Source organism: Ornithodoros turicata, chromosome 3 (genome assembly GCF_037126465.1).
Source record: "Ornithodoros turicata isolate Travis chromosome 3, ASM3712646v1, whole genome shotgun sequence".
In the NCBI taxonomy this organism is placed as follows: Eukaryota; Metazoa; Arthropoda; class Arachnida; order Ixodida; family Argasidae; genus Ornithodoros; species Ornithodoros turicata.
Genome location: NC_088203.1, coordinates 90,965,021 through 90,990,647, shown reverse-complemented (window position 1 = coordinate 90,990,647; position 25,627 = coordinate 90,965,021). Strand labels below are relative to the sequence as shown.

Below are 25,627 nucleotides of genomic sequence, written 5' to 3'. Positions count from 1 at the left end.
GTCGTGCATCAAAAGCCGACCGACTATAGCCCGCTTTGCTCCTGCGGGTATACCGTATACCCGCGTAATCCGCGGAGGCCTACCCGCGATGACACGGAATGTCTATACCCACGAAGAACAAACTTCAGTTTGCGCAGGTATCCGCGGGTATACCCGCACTCATATTTATTGGTAACCAATATGTGCCGCCCATCAACTTTCATACTTTCGGAACGCTTATTTGGGAAAAGCCAAACGTCGCACGGATAGGGGTGCGAATAACGCGCCATCGTTTCCCGCTCCAGCGCGGTGTTGACCAGTGTTGACAAGGTAAATGTTGTTTTGTTGTTTATGTTGTGTTGTCGTTTGTACAGGAAGCTGAACGGTTGGTCCATTCCTTGGTTGCTCTACGAACTCGAGCCACTATAAATATGCGTGGTCTGTTTTCATTTCTGTAAAAGCACAAATGGAAAACTGCAGAATCGAGTCGTTTTACTGCCTTCGTAAATTTCCCTTTGACACTCAGGTGCGCGGTACTTTGGCTTTCGGTTGTGTTGCTATTGGTTTGTATACATGTGTTACACTCGTTTGAACGTGAAAAAGCTACCAAAGTGTCGCAGTATGAACGACTGTTCTGCATGGCATTTTTATTTACTAGTTTCCTGTGCTTTGCAAAAGCAATGTCCACAAGCCGTGAGATGATAAAGGATGAATCGAACAGTACCAAGTCTTCTGTTTTACATGGAACTATTGTGGGGGACATGACATCCAGCTATCCAGGTACGATATTTGTGCTTTATGCTCCTATTGTTTCATGTCAGTGATCGAAACCTATTAGAAGGTCTATTAGAAGGCTATTAGGTCTTTGAACTGAGGTAACCTTCTGCAAGTTGTCAGTTTCGCTAAAAAAGGAGGTGTAGGAGAAAAAGTTCACAAAATAAACATGAATAATGACAAAGTTTACGTTAACTTGAAGTCGCCCCATGCGACATAACAAGCATTGCAACCTCAATGACTCCACAGTGTAGCTATGGAGCCAGCTTGTCATGGTGCTGCAAATTATAGGTTATTCTTCGCGGAACATGGTAGTATGTTTTGTCGCGGACTACCGACAGAGTAAGTTGAGTGCCGCTGTTATTACAATTTCGTTCTGAGTGACAAACACAGGGTGTCGAACCGAAACGTTTTTCGTTCCGGTTTTCGTTCCGGTTACATCATAAACCATCCGGTACTGGTTCTGCTCCGGAGTAAAAAAATAACGGTTCATACCGGTTTTTAACCGGTTCCGCTTCTGCTGGGAATACTCATCCCCACACACACAAAAAAAAAATCAATGTTACAAAATGTAAACATACACGGTATTTAATATCAATAGACAGCTGTGAAATTGGTAGCTCCTGGTTTCTGTAGGTTACTGTCTGTTCAAATGGGCTTTCTCCTTTATTGAAGCGCATGCTACAAACGGACTAGTTTGTCGTGATGTCATACGTAAAGTGCTTTCTTGCTGGGTTGGAGCGATTGCGTCCCATCCGAATGTCTGTTGCTACTGTCTAGCCAGCAAGCACTACCGCACGAGTAGGACGCAAATCGAGAAACACCTTCATTCACAAACGCGCTCGACGGCTCCGTTTTATTTTCTTCGTGTCCTGTCCACAAAAGAGTTGCCACTTTGCACGGGCTTGCCCTCGCGTATACGTAAATGTATTCAACTTAGCTGCTCTCAAACAAGGGACGCGTTACGCGACATTGCCGATAAAGAAGCCGTTATGCAGCCCCTTTGGGTCGCTGTTTAGTTGAGGAGAGTTTGGGGGGACCAAATTAAAACGAACACTACGGCACATTGCTAGAGAGTCACATGTACCTCGAAGTTTGTGTGCGTGCGCGAACTATAAACCATTACAAAGGGAGCCTAAGGGTCATACTATACTGACATACATTCCACCGTAACCCTCGTATAGTATCCATGGCATGACTTCAGAGCACACAACGTCTGTTTCGTTCGCCTATCCGTAGTCCAAACCGGAGAAGTTTTTTCTTGGACCGAAATTCGTTAAATATATTTTTCGGTTCCCTCCTGAGCGAAAAAAGCGTATACGGTTTCGATTCCGTTCCGGTTCGCACCAAAATAGCGTTTTTTTTTTCGGTTTTCGGTTCCGGTTTTCGGTTCGCTCCGACACCCTGGACAAACAGTATATATGCGTATATATATAACCGTATATACAGGGTGTCTCAGTTAAATCCCCGGGCTAAATAATTCGTGAACCAGTGCACCAATCGAAGAGCTTTGTTTTTTACAAGTATCTGTCCGATACCGCCTACAACCTGCGCACCGTGTGAATGAGTGGGAGGCGTTCATTATTTAAATAAAAAAATCGAATGAGTTTCGTGAAAAAACGTAACTTCTAAAGCCGGACACCGTCGGCATCAAAATGAGTACTACCACTTTTGGGATCATCAGAGTATACCCGTGTCAGTGTATACCCGTTTGTATATCAGTGTATACATCACACCCGGTATATGTTTGTAATTTGATCGTGCACTCCCAGCCGAAGACAGCTGTTTCGCTCTACTTGGAGCTCTTCAGCCCGGTGCAGGGAAGTGACACGACCATGGGTCGGCGCTAACAGTATGCCTCGGCGAGGCATCAATGTTCCACAGTGACGGTGTCACCTGTGGAGGCCGCAGTGCAAGCCAGCAAGTACATATACAAATGAAAAATAGCCGAAGCTCTGTAGCTGCACGTTGAGCTCAACATGCAGCTACAGAGCTTCGGCTATTTTTCATTTGTATAACCGTATATATATATATATAATAAGAAGTATCCTCAACAAAAATGAACATGAACAGCAAAAAAGGCCACAAAATATTGCACAAAAAACAATTACTTCATGAAGTATTAAAGAAGTGTCACTTTGCATGCATGACCATTGGGTACTTCGGATGCACAATCTCCCACAAAATGATGTCACCTAAGCAAAATAACATCAAAGTTTTTAAGACTTTCCTATCTACTCAGTGCACTAAGGATTTACCACACTTGGGAACCGTCAACATCTACATACCCCGCCTCAGTGAGGTTTGTGCTCTTACAGCACTCCTCCAAAAGAACGTCAAGTGGGAGTGGTCACCGGTGTGTGAGCATGCAATCACAATACTCGGAGATCACTTGACATGGGGACCCATCCTTCGCATTTTTGGCCCAGACCGCACATGCAGGCTTTATTGTGATGCGTTCTCAACCGGGATTGGAGTACCCCTTAACCAAACTGCCGAGGATGAAACCGACCACCCTGTGGCATACCATTCGCAAAAACTACTCAACCACGAGAAAGACATTGCTGTTACCGAATTGGGATGTGTCTGGCTATTGTTGACGCTTTAGAAAAATGGCACTGTTATTTACAGCGCTGTCCCTTCACAGTTATTCAGTGCCTGAATGGCGAAAAGCCATCAAGAATGCAACTGGGCAGCTCTTCTATTGGTCATTGAAGTTATTGATGTACGAAATCACCTTCAAGTATCAAAAAGGTTCCACCAACATAGAGGTTGATACATTATCCAGATTACCTGCGGTGCAGCTCTCAGCCTTCGAGCAGCTACAGCAGGATTTGGTTGTCCTCCTGGACCATACACTTTTGTGAATGGTGTTCCGACTGTGGAGAAGTGTGGCATCCACAAAATCTATATACTGGTATCGCTTCGGGACAGGGTACCTCAGAAGGTTCACCTCGTATGTGGAAGTGTTGGAGTTAAAAAGACAACGGTTCCTATATTTAAAGTAGTTCTTTCCTTCTTCTGTAATCCCCATGGTTTGCCAGTTGTCGGTGATGATGACGGTTGAGTTTAAGTACTCGAAAGCAGATGATCTGAAACACTTGGTAACAGGTTTATTTACAGCATTAGACTTTAGGTGGACAAAATTTACATGACATGGCAAAGTTGCTGGTCCTCCGAGCACGTCCGTTTGCCTTTTCCAAAACTTCCCTGCCTTGTTTTTCATCCCCTCCCCCTGATGCCCTCCTTTCGCGTGACTCATGTTACACACTCAGTAAAATATAACAAAACAACCCCCTCACACAACTCGTCTGACCAAAACAAAATGTCTTCGAATTTGTGACTTCCTGTCCTCAGCTATGGACATGTAGGCAAGCCGCACAGAAACCCGAACCTCCGTGTCTTGGCGCCAGAATCTGGTGACTACCTCCCGACCGCATGTGTGGAAGGAACCACGGCAAATCCTCAATGTTTGAGCCAGGAGCTATGTTATTTAAGACCCCGAACAGCCGAGTAGCAGACGACAGCTAAGTAGCAGACGTTTCTCTGAACCAATCAGTGAGCGCGGACCCTGTGGCGTCAGCATGATGTCGCAGACAGATCACAGGCTGGTATGCGGTAATTCAAATCACAGGGTGGTAATTCAATTTCTGCGATAAGTATGACTCTGTGATGTGAATCACAGTGCATCTTACTGGCCTACTTAACAGTTTCAGGGGAAGAAGATAGTGCATTAAAAATGACTTCTGTGCTACTTTAATCGTCGACAACACTATCTGTATACTGGGCATTTCCACACAGGTATGAAAACCCGGATTGGTACATTTCTTCTCTGCATTAAATATTCACCGTTAGCACACCACGGAGGTTTCTGTCTAACTCAGACTGGGGTTCACCGCAAAGAAATTAAAAAATCGTGGTACACACCAGTTATTCACGTCTTATCATCATCCTCAACGCAAAATGCAAAAAAATGCTAAAATGCAAAATCAATGCAACTCCTCTCTCGTCATGGCCTGGATCGCTTGCTGAGGTTCTTAACGAGTCCAACTACACCCTACATGAAGTCACCGGGTTTTTGCACCAAGCTGCCTTTTGTTCAGACTCCTTCCATCTCACACCAACCACCTCTTTCCCGACCATTACCAGCACTAGAGGAAGCACAAGCGATTTTTTCTTCCGTGGAGTCCACCCCTCGGGATCATTTCCTCTGTGAATCGCCCGTCTGGAAAACGGGAAAACTTGCAGCCACCAGAGGCCGTACAGTATATCTGGAAAATCTCACTCGTGAACCACGAGAATATCCACCCTTATTATCATCAATTATTATCAATTATCATTATTATTATCAATTATCATTATTATTATCAATTATCATCCACCCTTGGCCACCCACCTTGGAGGAGACAGAGTGTGACATGAAGACGAAGAGAACAAGTTTGTTGATGGTTCACACGTTGCACATATTGACTTTCACAGCAGGCACCATTTAGAAAGTGTAGCAAGTTTTTATTTTCAACCTCTCTATGTGCCACTACCATAATCTTTTTCTTCCTCTCCTTAGAAAAGATGGCTGAGGATGCTTCACTCTGCATCAAGGAAGAGCCACTAGACACAAGTTTCTCTTCCTTACCAGAGAGCACCGAGCAGCTTGCAACAGGTTAGGGTGAAATATTGATGACTTAAAGGGGCAATAAACGGGTATGCAAGGTGCACTTTTTTGTAATGCAGTGTGATTAGTTTCCTACAGTGACGTTCAGCAAAAACTTTTGTCGCAAAAAATTTAGATAATGACTCCAAACCAACCGAATATTCAGTGCACTCTTTCGCGCTCATACCCCGCCCTGCGATGCCCTGGCGACAATAGACTCACCATCACCCATTCAAAATGCGGTACGCCTATACATCGATTTTGTTTTAATATCGGGTAGTGAGGTCAATTCTAAACATATTTACGCTTGTCAGTCCCAAGGTAGCCAGATCAAAAGGTACCAAAAGCCCACAATATTCCATTTCATGTGCGCACTATGTTTTCAGCGCTGTATTGCTCCGCGAGGTCACAGCGATGTTCCCACAACCAGTTCTCCCCGCACGCTGCTGCTTGTGTCAACGAGGCCCGTCATTGGCTAGGAGTCCGAAATCCCCGCCATCTCCAGTGACTGGAATGCAGCTTTGCTACATGCGCGAGACGTGTGACATAGGTGCTCTCCAACTAGGAAGGAGACACCCACGCGGATTATGCTCTTTGAATGGCATTGTTTCGTGGTAAAGGCGCTCGCTAGAAGTAAATGAATTTCATAATTGGATATCGTGAGCCACATTCTTTCATAGAGCATAATAATTGGAGAATATTGGTGGAGCTGTTTAGTGCCCCCTTTAATACCAAAGCCACATCTCTTTGGTAATGATGAAATTGGGAAGGGGACTTGAGAAAGTATTACAGGCTGAACCTCTATATAACGAAATTGAAAATGATCACGCTTCCTAGTTCGTAAAATAGAATAATTAGTGGAATCGAACTTGTCGAGAAAAAATGGTTCAAACGCTGGCCCATGCAGCCCATTCTATCGTACATACATCGTTTTGTCGTAAAATATGAGCGGCACTCTTATTCTTGAATATCATGCAAGTTTGTTTTAGCACAACCATCGTACTTACGGTGCCATTCAGGAGCATACAGGAAAATAAGTTTTGCCTGAATCATCCTTTCTGGTGCAAGCACAAAACTTTTCTAGCTCTCGAATAGCAAAGTCACTTTTCTTTTTGCCCTTGGTCATGGCACCGATGGTGGCCCAGATGCCCGATTTCATCATTCCACGTCACATTAGTAACCAATAACAACGCACTGTGACATTGACTTTACTTCACTCTCCCTCACATTAGGTGTGTCACTGTCCTCCCTCCCCACTCTCTCTCTTTCTCTCACTTTGGGCCTGGTGTACATGATTACATGCAGTGCTGCAATAAGTTTTTTCGGGCATCTTGCGCTTCGTTAAATAGAACATGCTGAATGGTGACATTTGGTTAAATGGGAAATGCTTTGGCCTCTATGTAGAAGTGTATCCGCAACAGAATTTGTACGTTAGAGGATTTCGTTAAATCGAGGTTGAACTGTTCAATATACAGGGTGTTTATTTTAATTTGTTACAGGATTTTTATTAAAAACTAGCAGAGCAAAATAGATGCAACCAGAGCATATGCTGCTTGACAAATTAAAAAGGGTTTTCAGCGAATCAAGTCTCCTATCCATGCTTCTTTTGAGCCATACTTCTTGTTTGTTACCGTGTTTAGGCCCCACAGTGGCTGCAAGTGGTCCCATCTGCGTCAAGACAGAGCCCTACAACACCACCTCATCTGTTTTATTGAGTAGCCACAGAAACGAGGACGGAGTTGCTGCAAAAGACCATTCAGGTGAGCAGTCTCTGCATAGCAGAATCCGTTTGCAGAAGAATGGTATAGTACACCTCAGTAACCAGACGCACATCTTGGAGGAGCAGCATACGGTGAACCTTCGTTAATATGACCACCGCCATTCCTCTATATTTTGGTCATGAAGCAAATTGTCATACTGAGGAGAAACACGCTCTCTGGATAGACTGTTGCGCAGAACAAAAGTCTACCCAGTTCTGACAATTTATTTTCTGAAAAAGCCTGTTACCAATGTCGGCTAATGATAATAGCACCATATATTGTGCGCTCATTATAAATGTCCTTGTATTGCTCAACGAATAACGTTGCAACCTTTAGTGTTCCGCTTGCCTCCTTCGCATTGGCGTGTGAGGCTCACTACAGCTCACCGTCAGGCACCCCATCCGCAGCGTTATCGGGCAACCTCTGGGCAGACCCAATGGGTCAGTCTCGGAAAGCACTGTCTGTGTGCCAGCAGCACTGTGTGACCTGGTCCTGTGGTCACTGCCTTTTTAAGTACTTGAGCACTTCGGCAGTTCCAAAAGCGCTATGTGTTATCCCTAGTTCGACGACATCGAGAGTCATCCGATACCTTGTCGACTTAACGCGTGTCACCCCCTGCCTGGCGTATGGGGTAGCCTCTCCTTGTGGCTAGTTTGAGGGTCAAGTGCCGTGGTTGTAATAATGAGAGGAAAATACACGTGCTTGACCCTACTCGTCACACAAGTCTGTGTCATTGTTGAATAAGCGAATTATCATACTAATGAGGTGTATTTACATGGCGGCGAAACGGAAAAGAAAAACGGTCATAAAGCGAGCATGTCAGATTAATGGGGGTCGTACTAACGAGGGTTCACTGTATAGTACTTTAAGCCCAGGACTTTAATAGGAAGGCTCCATGGGCATTCCCAGGATTTTTTCCAAGGCGGGGGGGGGGGGGGGGGGGGGGGCTAGAGTGCAAATGGCAGGGCTTCCATGGCAGGGCTTCCATGGCAGGGCTAGAGTGCAAATCCCCCCACCCCCTATCCCGTCTTTTTCTGGAGGCGGACGTTGTGCACTGTGTGGGTGTTCAGAGGTTCCTATCATGCCATCTGAGAATACTCATTACGACCTATAACTAGGGTTCCGGGATTTCGGAGTTTATTTCTGGGTGTTACCGGAGGATGTTTTCCGGAGTTTATTCCATTTTCAAAAAACGGATTTTTTCGGAGTGTATCATTTACAGCTCAGTTAATATCCGAAATTCGGAGAGCACTTGACGACGCACACACAGGTGTGCGGCGAAAACGCAGTTGTCACATTTATTGCTTCAACACTAAAGAGACATAACCTTAACAATACATTTCGTGCGAAGCACACTGAGGTGTTCCGCAATTCCGAAAGCACCCTTTCCGTGTGCTCACTGTTACGCGGCAATACTTACATAGGACAACCTCTGCATCGCGATCGAGGGACGATGTGAACTCCTCGAAATCAGGGTACTACTTGACGTAGTCGCAGGGCAGTTTTCGCTCGTGTCCCATCTTGTCGTCAGCACTGTAACTAGTTGCAATTTCAAAAAGACCACTCTGTATGACCACGGTTCGATGCTTATTTTAGTGCTTATGTCACATGTAGGACAAGGAAATCGGAAAACAGGCTAGGGAAAAACCCGGCCGGTGAATCCTCAAGTGGTCGAGATAACCGTCGAAGGAAACGCTTGGTCACAGAAACAATTGTTATGTTGCGGTGGGGTCAGTATCCGAGGTCAGAAGAAACCCAGGACACAAAGGGAGGCCAAGAACAATAACCCGGTTATCAGCGAAAACATCTGCCAAGCGGAGTTTTTCGGATTAATCCGAAAACCCGGAACCCTACCTATAACTAAAGAGTGCACTATTTTCACAAGCGACCTTGGAGTTCCAGGAGGTGGGGCCACAGCCTCCTCCTCTCTGTACGCCCGTGGAAGGCTCTGATTTCCAAGACAAAACACTGCAACTTCATACAATGCTTACAGGAAGCAGAAAACAACAACAACAAAAAGTTCTTACCTTGCACAATGGCGCATTTCACCTTTTCTTTGGATAGGAGCCTTGTGTCCTAGTCCTTGTAGTCCCACTCCCCGGAAGAAAACAGATTTCTGACTGAATTCCAGCCGAAGAATTGTGAACTCTTTCAAAATTCTTTCAAATTCTGCCTAACTTTGGCCACCAAGAATTCTGCCGCTTAATGAGCTTTGCATAACTGTATATGCAACTGCTCCATAAGTCATGGGTCTAGCGTAGAAAAATACCGGCATTTCAATTTTGCTGTGCACGATGCTTGCCTCTTTGTTGACTCCATAGTACCGTATTTTCTTGAATCTAGGACAACCGCTTAGTTCAGGGTACACGAATTCGAAAAAAAAGTAAACACAGGTTTGGTGAGGCAGTATAACAGTTGGAAACGATGCACAGTACCATTTATTCATCACCACTTTCTTCGCTGCTCTTTTCGTTGTTGATGCCTGCCCCCAGCTCATTGTCCTCAGTCCTGTCCAAAGCATCGGCGATCTTCTAACATTTGCTTCTGATACTTCAAACCACCGCTCAGTTGTTGCCACATTCAGTGGCAAAAGTGATACCGTATTTGCACAACTGCAAGACGAGTTTTTAAAAAATGGCGCCCTGAAAATGGGGGTCGTCTTGCATTCGAAACCGTACCTCCTGCCACACGAGGGAGAGAGTGCAAACGCCAGACAAAAAAGGGGGGGAGCGAAAGGTGAGCCCACGTGACTTACTTCTCCCTCACTTGTGAGCTGTGTCGCGGATCAGGGGGACGAATGTGTAGTATAATTCCATTGTTGGAAAAAACTCATGTGAGCTCTAGCGTTGGGCCAATCATTGGACGACGGTTGAGTAGTTTTCTGCTTTGCTTTTTTTTTGTCTCCCTTTTTGACGTGTGACACTGGCGAGGCTATCCCCTTTCCCTTTCTCACCTGTTCTCTCCCTCTTCCACGCTTTGGCGGTTCAGGGCAGTTCGCTGTTTCTGGATTTTCGTTCGCGTCGAGTGAAATAAATAAGAAAATGCGGAAGCATTGGCTGTTTCTGTTACATGAAGTGCTTTATTTTTTGGGATAGGTATTTCCAAATCACAAATATGCAGTCTGCTGTAGCTGCGCCAGACACGAACAGGACATGAACATTGTTTCTGAAGTTCGAGTGATATTCCGAAACAACTTTGCATTCACTGATAGCTGATGTCTCACGTGGAAGATTTCATGACGTTGAGGGTTGAGGGTTGAGAAGTCACGCGTCGTGCTTTGACGTAAAAATTTTGACGTTTCATGACGTGAAAAGCTCGCAGCGCCTCACTTTAGTCCATGAAGGAACTTGCGAGTTTCATCCCCTTAGCGGTGTCTCGCGAGTTGTGTCTTTCGCTGCTAGTTGCGTTTTGATTCACGTTTGCACATGAGTTTCGTGATGTCCCCAAACCGTGTTTTCTGCCCTGCCGCATTCAACCATGAAGTGATGGAAGCAGCTCTAACCATGAACGACAACATTCAAGTTGGGCAGCATTTTGGAGTTTCTGAGATAAACGTACAAAGATGGCTTGGACAACAGAATGAAAGCTTCGACTGTTCCAGCATGAGGAAAGCCTTCGGTGGGCCGAAGAGTGGACGGCAAGTTAACATTGAGAAGGAGCTAACCTCTACCGGACATCTACCGGACATCTGAAGAGTGCCTCTCTGAGCTAAGTAGTCACACGGATTTTGGATGCGTGGAGGGCAGTCCTCGAGAGCATCATAGTGCGCACGTCCAAAAAATGCAGCATCTGGAACACGGTGCACGGGACTGAAGGCGTCTTGCTGTGGGACGACTCAGACAAGGAGAACAGCGGTGATTCCAGCACAGATGAAAGTTGAGTGTTCTTAATAAAGTATGTTAGGTGGCAATTCTTGCCATTATTTTTTTCCCTATTTTTGCAATCATTTTTTGGGGAGTCGTCTCGCAATCAGCAGTGTCTTGCATTCGAGCAAATACGGTAACTTTGCGTTTAAACGCAGCAGAGTGACGCCGCCATGACAGTGAATGAACGCCACACAACACGTGGTAGCGGTCGCGCTGCACTATTGGCCCGATCCCATCACCCAGTCCCGCCTCTCGCCTGACCTCGTTGTGGTGCGGATATTCGAATCTAAGATGACCCCAGACTTTGTAACGCAGGATTTTGGAGAAAAAGAAGGTCCTCTTAGATTCGAGGAAATACGGTATGTTTTCACTATGGCAACAGTCATTAAAGGAGCTCAGAAAGCACTTAAATCACTACAATTCTTTTAAACCAAGTAGTTATCCTGCCTATTACAATGCACCATGCAAAGTAATTAAATTAACGGATGCATAAATATCGCAGGATTCGATTTTGAAAATTGCAACCGTGCGCAACAATGGCAATTCCTGAATGAGCCGACGAGCGAATTGTTACTAATCTGGACATGAAAATACAAAACACTGAACGCTGAACCTAATAATAAACTAACCGGCATGCTGTGCTGCGTCGTGTCCGCCCTGCTAAGCTACACGGCTGCGAAAAAGGGGCTTTCGTTCGCTAATACGACTTGGACAGACATAAAAAACCCGCGAATTTTTGGCGACTAAATATGATGTTACGTTCTTAAATACGTCATATCATCTTACGAAACAGTCGAGCATTTTTCTTGATTTTTCCTTTTTTCGAGATCAAGATTTCACGACTGGGAATATCGAGGTTCCCCCTTATTCACCACTTGACAGAGAGAAAGGAATGAAAAAGAAAAAGAAAACTGGGCAGCACTGACCCCGATAGAAGTGCGGTCGCCGCTTTGGCCCCTGAGGACATTTGTTCCTTCTCCTCCTTGTTTGGCCCTGAGAAGCTAGTCGAGCGGGAATGCGTGCGTTGATGTTCGAGTGTATTTTTTTTTCTATGAAAAATGTCGCCTACAGAGAAAATTCGTGTGTTAATCATCAGGTGAAGTTACCTGCTTTCACGATGCGTTTGGAACTGAAATTAAAAAAAAAAATCCATGTTAGTGCCGCGAAGCAACTGAGACTATGAGCGGCGTACAGATGTGAACAGATGGAGAGAGGACAGCAGGAAGGAGTCGGAGACAGGGGGGTTAGTATGCGTCCTGGGCGGACTTCAGGGGGAACTGTGCCGACATTCGTGTGGAAAGTCCGAAAATTTTTTAGATGGCTTTCTGAGCTCCTTTAAACTCTACAGGCGTACCAGTCAGAGTCGTGCGTTCCAACATGATTTTTCCGCACAACAAACACACGTGTCTTTTGCAAACAAGCTGTCGTGGCCGGGACGCAAACACCTGCCAAGCGCGTGCGACGCCCGAATTTCACGGAGCGTGAAATTGAAGCGCTTGTGGAGGGTTATCAACTGCATAAATCTGCGATCGACGCTACGGGCGAAGGACCGCAAGGCTCGCTGGCAAAAAGCAAAGCTTGGCAGCGAGTAACGGAGAGCTTGTTCTCCGTGTCCGGCATAAGGCGCACAACGGCTGAAGTCAAGAAGAAATGGACGGACTACAAAAGTTTGAATAAGAAAAGAGGTGAGGAATGGGCGTACGCATGATTCGATTATGCGCTGTGGGTCATTCCACATGAAGGGATCCAGTCATGTGGCTCGACCATCGAGGAGCTCGTTCAATTTTTTTTTTTACAGGACGACGCCGTAGAGAATCCCCCCCAGTGCTCACAAAATATTTTCGCCGAACACGGGCGTTTTCACGTTAGATGTCGCTAAGCACCTAGGGTTCACGTAAAAGTTAGGTGCATTTGAAGGCTTCTCCTCGGAAAGCGGCTAAAAGTACTTTATGCCCGTAAACGTCAAAGTGGTCGTAAAGGATTACTCTTTCATTATCTATAAAGAAACTGATGCTGATGCGTCTTTTGTACCGTACTATAGATCTGGAAATCCCTGTTTTTGCTGCGTGTTTGCTATTTTTTTCTGAGTCACTGCACGCACATAGGGACATAAAATTTGGTAGACATGGAGTTGGTCACTTGGTGAACACACGAAAAAATATACTGAAAATATATATATCGTGAAGAAAAATTGTGACATAACGTTGTAAGTAATTGCATTTAAAGCCATTTCGAAGATGGGCGCAACAAACGTTCCTTCATACTGCCCTTTTACACCTTGGCTGGAGTAGATGGTGACATCACACGGACGGACCTTCACTTTTCTAGCTACTTTCTTTTAGCTTCTTCTACTTTCTTTCTAGCTACTTCACTTTTCACTTTTCCAGCTACTTTCCTCAGCTAGCGACACGGTCGAAAGCGGCGTCACAGGAGCTGAACCACAGTTTGTGTTTCGGCTCCTTTCCGTCAGATGGCGAAGCAGTCGAGCGCGGTGTTGCAGACGATATCGAACATGTGGAACTGAATGCAGAATAGTTCTCTGCGCCGCCGCTTTCGACCGTGTCGCTAGCTGAGGAAAGTAGCTGGAACACATGTATAGCCGATTAGGCAGCGGCGGTTTTTTAATTTTCACGATTTATCCGCAGAGTAGAGCCCTGCGCGGATGAGTTTTTTGCATCCGCATCCGACCGGCATCCGCGTACACGTTATCCGCGTCCGATCCGCATCCGCAGCATACACAATAGTTTACATCCGCATCCGATCCGCTGGGCAAAATGCACCATCCGCATCCGATCCGCAAAATACGCAAGCTTCGTAGGGCGCGTAAAGACCGCAGGAATCATATGTCGGTAGAATTTCGGATGCCTCCATGCTGTCACGGAAGGACTCACGATGACAAGCAAAGGTAAACCTTTCAACAAACGCAATATGGAGAGACTTCTGCAACGCGTGGAACGCTACCTCGCCGGTGCTCGCGTGGTTCGAGATGCCAGAATGCCTCCTCTCCCGTCTTGGCCGTGCATGGTCAAAGGTGAACCCGAGCATGCGCTCGCTGTCGGCGCGCAATAGAAAGAAATTGCTGGTTGAAAAATTACAGCACGCGGTATATCCGCATCCGATCCGCTACCGATCCGCTGCTTTCACATCCGCGTCCGATCCGCATCCGACCTCGAGCCATCCGCATCCGATCCGCACACCGCAGGAAGTGCTAAATTTTCATCCGAATCCGCAAGTATCTTGCGGATATCCGCGGATATCCGCTTCCATCCGCGGATGGTGCAGGGCTCTACCGCAGAGTAACAGACTAGGCGGCATTATGGACATAAAATTGGGGGGTAATATATCCTCTAACGTCTACTTTAGCTCTCCGACACTGTTCTTATTTGTTTTATCTTCGTTACAAACCCCGAAGTTTATCTTGGTGAACCCTGTATTTCATAGCGGATTGAATACTCAATATTCGGATTTCCGAATATCCGACTATTCGCAGAATATGAACGACACCTCCCGAAGGTGAGCTGACGCTACCATGCATCAGGTGATGCCTGCTTTACGATTTTGCCCATGCTGCAGGGCCAACACAGACAGATTGTAGTTTAGCTTAAGATGACGTTAGTCCAAGTTTATTCTGCATACTCCGCCTAAGGAAGGGGCGGCGTCCCTCCTGTGTGCAATCTAGCAGTGGCAGTGGGGGATTTTGATTTGACTCTTAAATAATGCTTACAGCCCAGAAACAAAAAGGGTGTCCTAAAGATGTAACTACCGCAGGGCATGTATTGTAAGCTCCTTCTATAAAGTTCCTATGAACCCTGTAGATGGCGAAGATCTTTCAGCAAGTATAAAATGATTGCAGGCGACAGACTGCGCTCCTTGTCAGAAGAGAACACACGATGTCATGTATGTAATGCTGAGCCACAACAGTGCTTCGAATCTAATTTTATAAAATATTTTTTGTTACCCACATTATCCAAGAAAATAAAGTGCAAATCGGTGCTGCAGAATTTTGAATTTTGCCGCAGCAGAAAACCAGGGCCCTTAGAAATAAGTGAGCTGGAGCAAGAGAAACGAAAAGTGACATGTGAAGTGCACTATGAGCCCTTGTTGATTCAGGGAAAAATTTACGCTCTCAAAAAATAGTACTGGGGGAGTATTAAGAAATGTTAATTTCACTGATAGCATCAAAGAACTCCGACATTTGCTGCAGCTTCTCGTTAAAGTTGTTCTGGACAGCTGGCAACCTCGGGCACTCGGTGCACAGAGAGAGCGGCTCGGCCTGTCACCGGATGCAGTCTACCTAGCTGGGTTACACCGCTGGAATCTTTACTACGTCTGTTTGTTGCCACCGCGTACAGAAATTGACCTCAGAGAATTCCGGGGGACACTACAAATACGATGATTGATTTGTTAATGTTATGCTATAGGTGCCGAAAATCGGTATGTGGAACAGAAAAGTGATGCCTGAAACGCTAACGAATTTTAAAACACTGTTGCTAGAAAGCAAGAAAGAGTACACTCACAATTTTTTTATATGTTCAAGTGGGCACGTTCACCATCATTTTAGCATTGACAGAATGCTCGTAATGTGTTGGCCACATCCATTTTTCAGCTAGCAGTACAGGTATTTTATCAAATTCTACATGCTTCACAATTTTTTCCTCGCCCTTCTTATCTATTCTGAGAAATATTTTTTTTTCCACGTGTTCATCAAGTGACCAGCTCCACGTCTACCAAATATTATGTCCCCATGTTCAGAGAGGCCTCTGCACAATAGACACAACACAATAGGCACAATGCACAATAGAAAAATGTGGATTTCTAGGTCGATATAGTATGGGACGAAAGACGCATCAGCATGAGATTTTCTTTATACAGAATGAAACAGCAATTACGATCGCTCTGATGTTAACAGACATAAAATACCTTGAGCCGTTTTCCTGAGGAGAACCCTTCAAAGGCTCCTCACTTTTAGGTGAACACCAGATGTTTAGTGCCACCTACGTGAAAACGACTCCGAATTTGGTGAAAATATATTGTCAGCGTTGGTTTCTCTACAATGTCAACCAGTAAAATAAAGACAAGATTTGTGGTGGTCGAACCACACAACTGGATCGCTTCATGTGGAGTACCCTCTATATCTTATTGAAAGCGGGAAGCAGTCTTCCTTTTTTTGTTGCTGTTTTTGAAACGTAAGTGAATATTTTTCAAATTAGGGGCAAGCATCTGTCGCACCCTGTCAGGGACAGGCGGTGATGCCGCCGATGTGCCTCCCGTGACGCCCCTGGAAGAGAAAGTGTTTGCTACAATGGATATGAGAACAGTCGCTGGCACAGACAGCAGTTACGATATAGGCGTTGCAGGAGGTAAATGAATCACCTCCTTCTACCCTGTTGAGACCTGACTACACTGTGCCTAAAATGCGAGTTCTTGGCATGTTCGATGACATCGCATACACTTTGTTCAAGCAGGATGTCTGTCACTGCTATTGTTTCAGGTGACATTGTACTGAACTGCAATGACAATGCACAGTGCAGAGGTAAGTGGTGCAGCACAAAGATACACATTGGGTTGTTGAAAGGTTAATTTCGTGGGTATGTCACATTTTTTCGCAATCTACCGCGAACTCTGTGAAAAATGTGATATTCTTCATACAAACAGCAATCATTCAGATAAATTTACTCTGCTGCCTCATTTGCTGCACAGTCACTATGTCACATGTGGTTGCCATGTCTTTGCAGGCTCCACTTCTTCAAGCAGTGGCACCTCCATAGTTTTGGACATTGTTGAGGGTAAGTGTACCACAGTATACAACAGCCCGGCTGCCAAGCATACATCTTTGTGTATGTATATGACCAAAGATTATGCAGGACTCACTTCCTCTCAGTGGGCCAGCACTGCGTCTAGCCCAGCATCACTCCACGAACCCAGTTCTCAGGTTCTCCCAATCACATTTGCTGTGCATGAAGATGAGGCAGCAGTGCCACACCAGCAGATTTGTGAAAGCGCACCTGTGGTTCAGAGAACACCATGCAGAGGTGAACATGTGTATCCATGTTTAAGTAAAAACTGCTTGTTTTCACAAATGTTGTCAGTCTTGTGCCAGGCTAATGTTACCTAATATTAGTAGTAGTACAGTGAAGACGAGTACAATGGCCTTTATTTCATGCAAAAACCATCTTTGATATTGCCTACATTTTTTGTCAAGGTGTTTACCACTCTCTCTTGTACTCTTTCTAGTCCACCTGGGCACTGCGTCACTGAATGGAAAGCACAGCAAAGCGAGTGAGATCGTAGACACGCAACAGAGAATTGAGCAGCACCTTGCAGAGCTCATAGACATTCAAAAGAGGATGCTTGCCCTGAAAGAATATAAATACAAAGTAAAGACCCTACCAGGGGGGCTTATCGTCCAAAATAAAGACAGAGACTGATATGTACTCCACTCTGTGTGCATTTCCTGCCATAAAATTGTGAGAAGGTTATAAAGAAAGGGATGAGCCCTGTAGGATGACAACATTTTGGCTCTGTGCTGCAGGTTGTTGCTACGTGAAAATCTGTGTGATAACATGATCCCTGACAGCATTGCCAGCAGGAATGTCTTGCACTCCAGGATGTTGTCTTTCTGCTTCTTCCAACGCTAGGGGAAAGAGTGCAGGTGATATGCAGTTAACCACCATCTTGCTACATGCACCACACAAGGCAGACACTACAAGCACTGTGTGGACACAACAGCATCACATGCACACTTAACACTTCTGAATCACATACCAACAAGGTCCATTAGGAGGATGCTTATGACCTATGTAGGTTGCCACGTGGCCGGTATTTGTCATAAGTTTCTCATACAACGGGCTTTGTCACATGATCCTTTTGTGATCCTGCGTGTGTAGGGTGGCCACGTGGCCGGTATTTCATCGGCCCGGCCGGTCATTTGCTTTTCATGCAGGTTGAATAGCAATACCAGCAGCGTTTTGCCAGTATTTTGCAGCAGAAGGAATGTTATGGAGAAATTACGTTGAAATTCCTGGGTTTCAGGACGTGATTTTTGACGTTTTCGACGTATTTCAGGTTCCGCAACCTCTGTTCTGTGCACATTCAACCAAGCAGAGTCATAACGGGAGCGTGAACACTGTACGCTCATATGCACAGCGCTTCATGTGTGATGTTGTTCCCCTCCCAACCTCTTTATTTCCCTCGCCCAATCTCAAATTTTTTTTCTTTCCCCTTCTACGTACCTCACCCAATCTGCCGGTATCTTTGACGGCCAAAAGTGGCAACCTGTGCAGTGTGTGATATGGCACGAGCCACTATGATGGAGCAGCATGTTGCAACAGGCAGCTCCGTGACTTGTCCAAGCAGCAGAACCTGCTTTTAAGTAACCCAAAGGCTTGCTCTACTTGCCTGGTTTTGCCATGAGCCCTACTTTTCCTTTGCTTCTCCTGGCCGTGTCTGGAAAGGTGTCTCAGTAGCCATGGCTGTGCAGGATAGCCCGAATCACCCAGCATCAGAAAATAAACAGGGATAGGTCTCCGCGAACTAGAGATGCTGCTTTCCTTGATTTTTCTTACTCGAGAGCGAGCCCTCAGGCATTCTGCCATCTTGAAATTTGTCACGCAAGTTGTACAATGACATTATAAAGCTATCATGAGTTGCTTCCTGGCCACCTTGCTGTTAACTATGTAAAATCCAAGTCTGCACTGCAGACTGCTTGTACTTTGATAGAATACAGCCCCTCCCTGTTGCTGTATGCTGCCTGCAACTCGCGATTGGGGGTTTCAAAAGCACATCAATTTTCAAAAGCGCAGTCAATACAGCCCAGCGCATTTGGGAAGCCAGCAACATGGAGGAATTCTGTGAATACAAATAACAATTATGTGTGCTTGTAGTCCTGTTCGTACGCGATAAATTCTACAAGCCACGAGTACTACTAGATATCAGCCTTCTGCCCGCAGGCAATATGGTTGGGTAACAGCTGCAAATGATATCGCAAACCATGATATTGCTTGCTCACTTTGAGCTGTTTCGGTGGTTGAGGCTATAAATTTAGGGCTATATGCAGCTCACTCCAGCAAATTTCTGCAACACCATTACCCCTCAAGAAGGTTTGTTTTACACTGTGGGCATCGAAGGGTCGAGGCGAGGTTTTCACACGAACTCCATACTGAAGTGCGGCGAAGGCGGTGATATCGCAGCAGGTGGTTCTTCTTTCCGGCGTTGCCCGTGGTCCGAGAACGCATTTATGCAAAGTTCTCTGCAACTGGCAACGTTGCATGTATGCCGTTATCTGCTCGTATAGGGTGACTTAAGACAGGTCGGTGGCTCTGGCAAGATTCTCTCGTAAAGTATGAGAATCTTGCGACGCGTGAGTTTTGTGAATTCACATTTTGTCATAAGTTCCTCATACGACGTGACTTTGTCACACGATCCTTTTATGAACCCGACCCCAAGTCGTCGACGTAGGTGTATGTATACCGGGTGTTTCAGTTAAAACCCCGGGCTAAATAATTCGCGAACGGGTGCACCAGTCGACAAACTTTCTTTTTTACAAGCATCTGTTTGATACCACCTGCAAGCTGCGCACTGTGTGAATGAGTTGGAGGCGCTCACTATTTAAATAAAAATTGAAACGAGTTTAATAAAAAAAACAACTTCTAAAGCAGGGCGCTGTCGGCATTAAAATGGGCACTACCCCTTTCGGACCTTCAGTGGACACCTTTTAGAGAAATATCTGCCACCGAAGCGGGCCATTTGTTGCTGTAATTAATTGGTTTCGGTTTACATATTTTGTCGCAGTGAAGCGCAATAGGACGTAATTCATTGGTGTAATTCACTGGTGGATAAGGGAGTGGAAAATGCGTCCTTTTGCACTTCACTGTGACCAGCCGCGACAAAATATGTAAACCGAAACCAATTAATTACTGCAGCAAATGACCTGCTTTGGTGGCAGATTTTTCTTTTAAAAGGTGTCTACTGAAGGTCCCAAAAGGAGTAGTAGCCATTTTAATGTCGACAGCGCCCTGCTTTAAAAGTTATGTGTTAGCTTAGCTCAACTGGTAGAGCCCTGGACCGGTAATCCAGAAGATGTGGGTTCGAGTCCTAGAGCTGGCTAACCTTTTCAGTGACTTCCATCTTTCATTAGAAGTTATGTTTTTTTATGAAACTCATTTGAATTTTTATTTAAATAATGAGCGCCTCCCACTCATTCGCACGGTGCCCAGCTTGTAGGTGGTATCGGACGGATACTTGTAAAAAAGAAAGTTCGTCGATTGGTGCACCCTATCGCGAATCATTTAACACGGCGATTTAACTGAAACACCCAGTATACTTGCCAAAGCGTTGTGCTGTGTCTGAGTACTCCACCTTCATCTGCCCAAAATGCTAGCGTAATGTTGCCGCAAGTAAAAACGAACTTGCCGTCGTGCCGAGGGGCACCTTCTTCATGTGCCAGTGCTCCACCAGAGGTAACGGGGTTCCTCTTTTCGACTTTTTTGCATACCAGAGGTAATGAAGGGCATCCCTGTCATCTTCTTTTATCTGTATTTATAGAAATGCTTTTTCTATACATCTGCCTCTAATGCGATCTTGGTGTGTCCGAAATTCAGCAAAAATTCGACTACATCTGTGTTAAAATTTGTCCACCGTCTAGACGCTTTGACTTTAGCGTTGCCACAGCTTGATAAGCAGTCGAACACCACTCTCACGTTAGTAGTGTTGGTGGATTTTCTGAACATGGCCTGATGTGGCATGAGTAAACACTTTTGCCTTTTCGTCAGCGAGACCCTTCCAGCCATGACTGTACATCCTTATTGGTCGATCATGTCTTTAGATTCACTATTCATTTCTGGAAAGCCTCTGTAGCGCTATAGTGCAAGACATAGTCAGGAAACTACGCCAGAGTGAAATCACTGCATTTTTCCAGGGTACCTGATAATGTTAAATAAATTGTTTTCTCAGCAAGGAATCTCCGTGCTGTTTGGCCCGGTTCACAACATCGTATAACAGACAGGTGGGTGCTCAATCTCGGGCATGTACTGAGTACTAAAAATGAGATAATTTGTTATAGTGCAGTACCGCTTATTGCGGATTTTCGGCGGCCCCGCAACATACGTTATAAGCGGTCTCCACGACGATGGGCACAGCCCACTGGGAAACTTCCACTGAAGTGCGAACCCCACGGTCTACTTGTTTCTCGAGGTCCTTTTCGATTGTTTCTGACTGAAATTGGGAATGAACCTGCGCTTTTGAACAGCTGCCTAGACCAGCTTCCAAAATATCTTCGTATTCACAAAGAATGTCCGTCAGATTTCTCTGCTGATCTTCCACTTGACCAACCAACATGGTGTTGAGATCTGACTTCAACTTGGCATCCATTTCCTGCCTAGTAGACTGATGCCCTTGAAACTTGGGAAGAGTGCTTGAAGGTCATGGGTCTCTCCAGCGATGGTCACCTTCTCCGAAGCTTGACCTCTCAACGGAATCAGCTGATCGGTGCGCACCTTCAACCGCTGTACAACTGAATCGAGTTTCGGCTTCCCAAGTCAGATATCTCCACTGAGAATTGTGTAGTAGAAGCTTGTATTCACCTGTAGTGGAAGCAATGTTCCATTGATGATGCAAGTTAAAGCGTCCTCCTCCTCAACGGCCATGACACCGGTGACTGTCTTGACAGGTCAATGATCATTAGACAGACATGAGAACTGCCTCATCCTATAGTACACATTTGTTCAGTGTGATCCATTTCGTTGCAAGCTCTGCAGCGTTCCTTGGAGAAATGACAATTGGACTCCACATAATTAGTGCTGCTGCAACGAAGGCATCTTCCTTGTTGCCAGGTGTCACCATTTCACACAACATTAGATGAAACTGACGGGTGTGAGATACCTCGGTCCAGTTGACAAGACTCGTGCTCTTCCATCAGAAAACATTTGGAGAGCCGTAATGCCTTGTTTATGTCAAGATCGACTTCTTGAACCAACCAGGCTCTGATCCATTGGTCGCTTAGTACAACAGTAAAAGTGGTAAGCAAGGAACGTGCTCGAGCATAACTTCCCATCCTGTACTCTCAGAAGGCCTTGATGGACCTCAGCCTTGCAAGGAACATTGTTGGTGTCTCGTGTTCCTCGTGCCGCACAGAGAACAGCTTCGCATGTTTTAATTCCTTGAAGCGCTCCGGCTAAAAGTGCTTGTCCAGCTTCTTCAAAAAGTCAATGAAGGAAACCTCAGTGATGGTCTGTAGCTGGACCTAGGAATGCCGAAATTGAAGGTCTCTGCTCCCAAAAGGACCAGCTCCGGTGGCACAGCGGTAACGCGTGCGCTTGAGACTGGGAGGTCCGCGGTTAGAATCCGCGGGCCGGCTGTGCCGTCTGGGGTTTTTCCTGGGTTTCCCTCAGATGTGTAATAGGCGTATGCCGGCACAGTTCCCCTGAAGTCGGCCCATGGACGCAGCTATCCTCCCCCCGAGCGGATTCCGCTCGGTCTTCCACTTCACCCTTTCCTCTCCTCCTCTCCACCACCTTTCCCTTCCCAAGAAACATGCCGCCTAATCAGGCAGGCAGACCTCTTGGGTTCCTCCCAACGACACTCCTCCTCCTCCTCCTCCTCCTCTGCTCCCAAAAGTGCAATCAAATTGTTCCTTTGATAGATGTTGGAGACGGAACGTACTTAGGCCAATCAACCTAGAAGTTCCACTCTGAGCAGATGCAGGCTGAGGAGTATCTGCAGTGCCAGAGACCACAGGAGGTGGCATTTCAGTACGCAAGTGGCTTTGTCCTCCGTGCCATGCCTCTGACACCTTCGTCCTCTGATCCGTCTGATCAGAGGTGCGTTGAGACTGTTGTCTTTGCTTGTTTTCTCAATACAAATATCCTCATCATCTCCTGCTTGTAACATGCTTAAAGTGGCTGTACAGACTAAAAAAGTATTTCGTATTATATAAATCAACTTCATCCAAAGTCTCAGAACACAAAATATATCTTCCGTCACTGAACTTTGTGGTTCCACCCACAAATTTCTGAAGGAAGGAAAGTATGGTACCCTTCAAAAATCCAAGACACCAACAGGGCTTGGAACCATATTTCATGATTACTGGTCAAATGTGCAAGCAATTAAACCATGCTTGCTGGTTTTTCTGATGTCTCTCTCAGACAGACCAGACGCGCACTCACCCTCTTCACATGTTTTCCTACATTTTTCTCAAACGCACTTATCGTAAAGGAGCCCGGAAAGCCTTCTTAAGGATTTTCTGTTTTTCACGCATTATGAAAGGATGTGGCTTGATTTGGCGACTAATAAAAAATTATTCTCAGTACTCAATATTTCGCGCGTTCCTGCTCAACTTGCTCTGCAGGGTGAAACGAGGAGGAGGATGAAAACGTCACCAGTGATGTCTAAGGGCGACGGTACTCCAATCGTGGTTGGTGTTTCCCGCATTTTTTTTTCCGTTCCTCTCCCATTTCTATCTGAGCAGCTGACGATGTTTCTCTAAACTGGCCGGCGAGCTGTACCGTAGCGACGTCAAAGTGACACTGGCGGCCATTTGCGGACATTGTTACCGTTGTGCACAGTCGCGATTTTTAACATCAAATTCTGCAGTATTTATTTATCTGGCGAATGAATCACTTTGCATTGTGCATTTTAATAGGCAGGATAACAGTCTGGCTTAAAAGAGGTTAGTGACTGAAATGCTTCTGTGCTTCTTTAATAGTTTTGAATAGGAGTAACACATCTTTGTTCAGGTGGACAAAATTACTCCCGAAACGTACTACTCTTGCATCACTCACGATTGCAGTTTTTGCTCATGATGTAAAACCTTAAACTCTTAATTACATCTCTGCCGCCATATAATTTGAGATGCATTTTTTGTTCTGCCAAACTGTTCAAACTTTTCCATACTTTTAAAATACAATGAAACGGGATTGTTGGAAAAAGCATACTGAATATGTTAAGTTAGTTTTAGGCACAGTCGTAACAAAGTAATTGATGACAGCTCTTGCTTCTTTGTCTTTTCAGGGATTGGGGTAGGTGTGTATCTCATTCAAGACAAACTCCAAGAGTCCAGGGGAGCTCTGAGTTCAAGCTTGAGAGCTTCAAATGTGTCGTTAGCAGATGGACTTGCACTTCCTCTCGACAGTGATAACAATGCCACTGTGATGAGTGGTCTTGCTGAAGTAAGGTCTGAGGATGATGAAATGCCATTCTTTACTGAACGGGGACGGATGAGAGAGGGGTACAGTGCTGACTTGCTTAGAGTGTCTAACCACGAAACATTTAAACATGGAAAAGAGAGGCCATGGAAGCCTTACAAATGTAAACTTGGTTCCACATCATTATCTCAGGACCTCTATGGACAGGCAGGACCACACAAACGGAGGATGCCATTCAAATGCGACACATGTACAGCTGCATTTACTCGCCTTGCGCTACTTAAACGACATTTGGTGGTGCACACAGGGGAGAAGCCTTACAAATGTAATCTCTGTCCTGCTGAATTTACTCAAGCACCAAGTCTGAAACGTCACACACAAACGCACACTGGCAAGAGGATGCACAAGTGTGAGCTCTGTCCTGCGGCATTCATTCAGCACACAAATCTGAAACGACATGTGCAAACACACACGGGAGAGAAGCCGTACAAATGTGAAGGCTGTCCTGCAGTGTTTGCCCACCCTACCACTCTTAAATACCATGTACAAACACATACCAAAGAGAAACCCTGCAAGTGCGAACTCTGCCCTGCCGCGTTTGGTCGACCTTGGTCACTTAAGAGGCACATGCTGAGGCACACGGGAGAGAAGTTGTACAAGTGTGAACTGTGTGCTGCTGAATTCAGATACCCTTCAAATCTCAAATCTCATCTACATACACACACTGGGGAGAAGCCATACAAATGTAAATTCTGTCCCGCAAAATTTGCTCAGTGTGCAAGCCTGAAAAATCATATGCCGACACACACTGGACAGAAGCCATTCAAATGTGAATTCTGTCATGCAGCGTTCACGAGATCTTCAGGTCTGAAATCTCACACACTAACACACACACTAAAAAGAAATACAAAGGTGAACACTGTCCTGCACGATACACTCATTCTGGGTGTGTGAAATCTGTGTACATGTGGGCAGTGGACAGAGAGGTCGCACAAGAGTGAACTCGGCTTTGAGGCATTTGCTGAGTCAGCAAATTGTAGGTGTGGGTGGCGCTAGGAGACAGCAGCACGATATGCAGTACTCTTCACAAACCGCAGTGAAAACCGCGGTAAAGACGGGAGAGTAGCAACACAGCCAGAGGCAGAGAGCGAGGCAGGTGTTGTTACAGTTGAGGGAGTAGATAGTTCAGTAATTCACAAAAATCTGCAGTGGATGATCTCATCTAAGGAATAAAGCAGTTTCTTAGATAAGTATGTTCGTGTTCTCTGGGGTACTGACTTGGGGTATCAAAAGGTTCGGCGTAGACTCCCTGTGGAACTTTCGGTGGAAATCCCACGAGAGAAGCCATGCAAGCTCAAAATCTGTCATGCGTCATTCAGGCTGGCTCTTGATTTCACATTTTCTGTGCAAACATACTGGAAAGCATATGTTTGCTCACTTCCAGGATTAGCTTGATAT

At 45.6% G+C, this 25,627-nt stretch overlaps 1 protein-coding gene across 8 annotated transcripts; it reads left to right on the top strand.

Annotated features, from left to right (window-relative positions):
* Nucleotides 1-25,422, top strand: LOC135388805 (zinc finger protein 239-like). 8 transcript variants are annotated; one of them, XM_064618621.1, is made up of 10 exons: nucleotides 1-309; nucleotides 638-759; nucleotides 5,318-5,413; nucleotides 7,045-7,164; nucleotides 12,452-12,715; nucleotides 16,241-16,390; nucleotides 16,522-16,563; nucleotides 16,766-16,816; nucleotides 16,895-17,062; nucleotides 17,265-17,464. In XM_064618621.1, exons 2-10 carry the CDS (start codon nucleotides 660-662, stop codon nucleotides 17,456-17,458), a joined length of 1,185 nt encoding a protein of 394 aa, XP_064474691.1. In that variant the 5' UTR covers nucleotides 1-309; nucleotides 638-659; the 3' UTR covers nucleotides 17,459-17,464. The 8 variants fall into 8 exon arrangements, with proteins under 8 accessions (XP_064474691.1, XP_064474690.1, XP_064474693.1 ...); XM_064618620.1 differs by having other exon boundaries at nucleotides 16,886-17,062; XM_064618623.1 differs by lacking the exon at nucleotides 12,452-12,715 and having other exon boundaries at nucleotides 3-309; nucleotides 16,886-17,062.
* Nucleotides 25,423-25,627: the final 205 nt, after the last annotated feature.

Excerpts from the sequence above, each read along its gene's own strand:
- LOC135388805 (XM_064618619.1), top strand. The coding sequence starts at position 660 with ATGTCCACAAGCCGTGAGATGATAAAGGATGAATCGAACAGTACCAAG. Across the intron at positions 760-5,317 it reads CATGACATCCAGCTATCCAG|AAAAGATGGCTGAGGATGCT; the intron begins GTACGATATTTG and ends TCCTCTCCTTAG. Across the intron at positions 7,165-24,035 it reads TGCTGCAAAAGACCATTCAG|GGATTGGGGTAGGTGTGTAT; the intron begins GTGAGCAGTCTC and ends TTGTCTTTTCAG.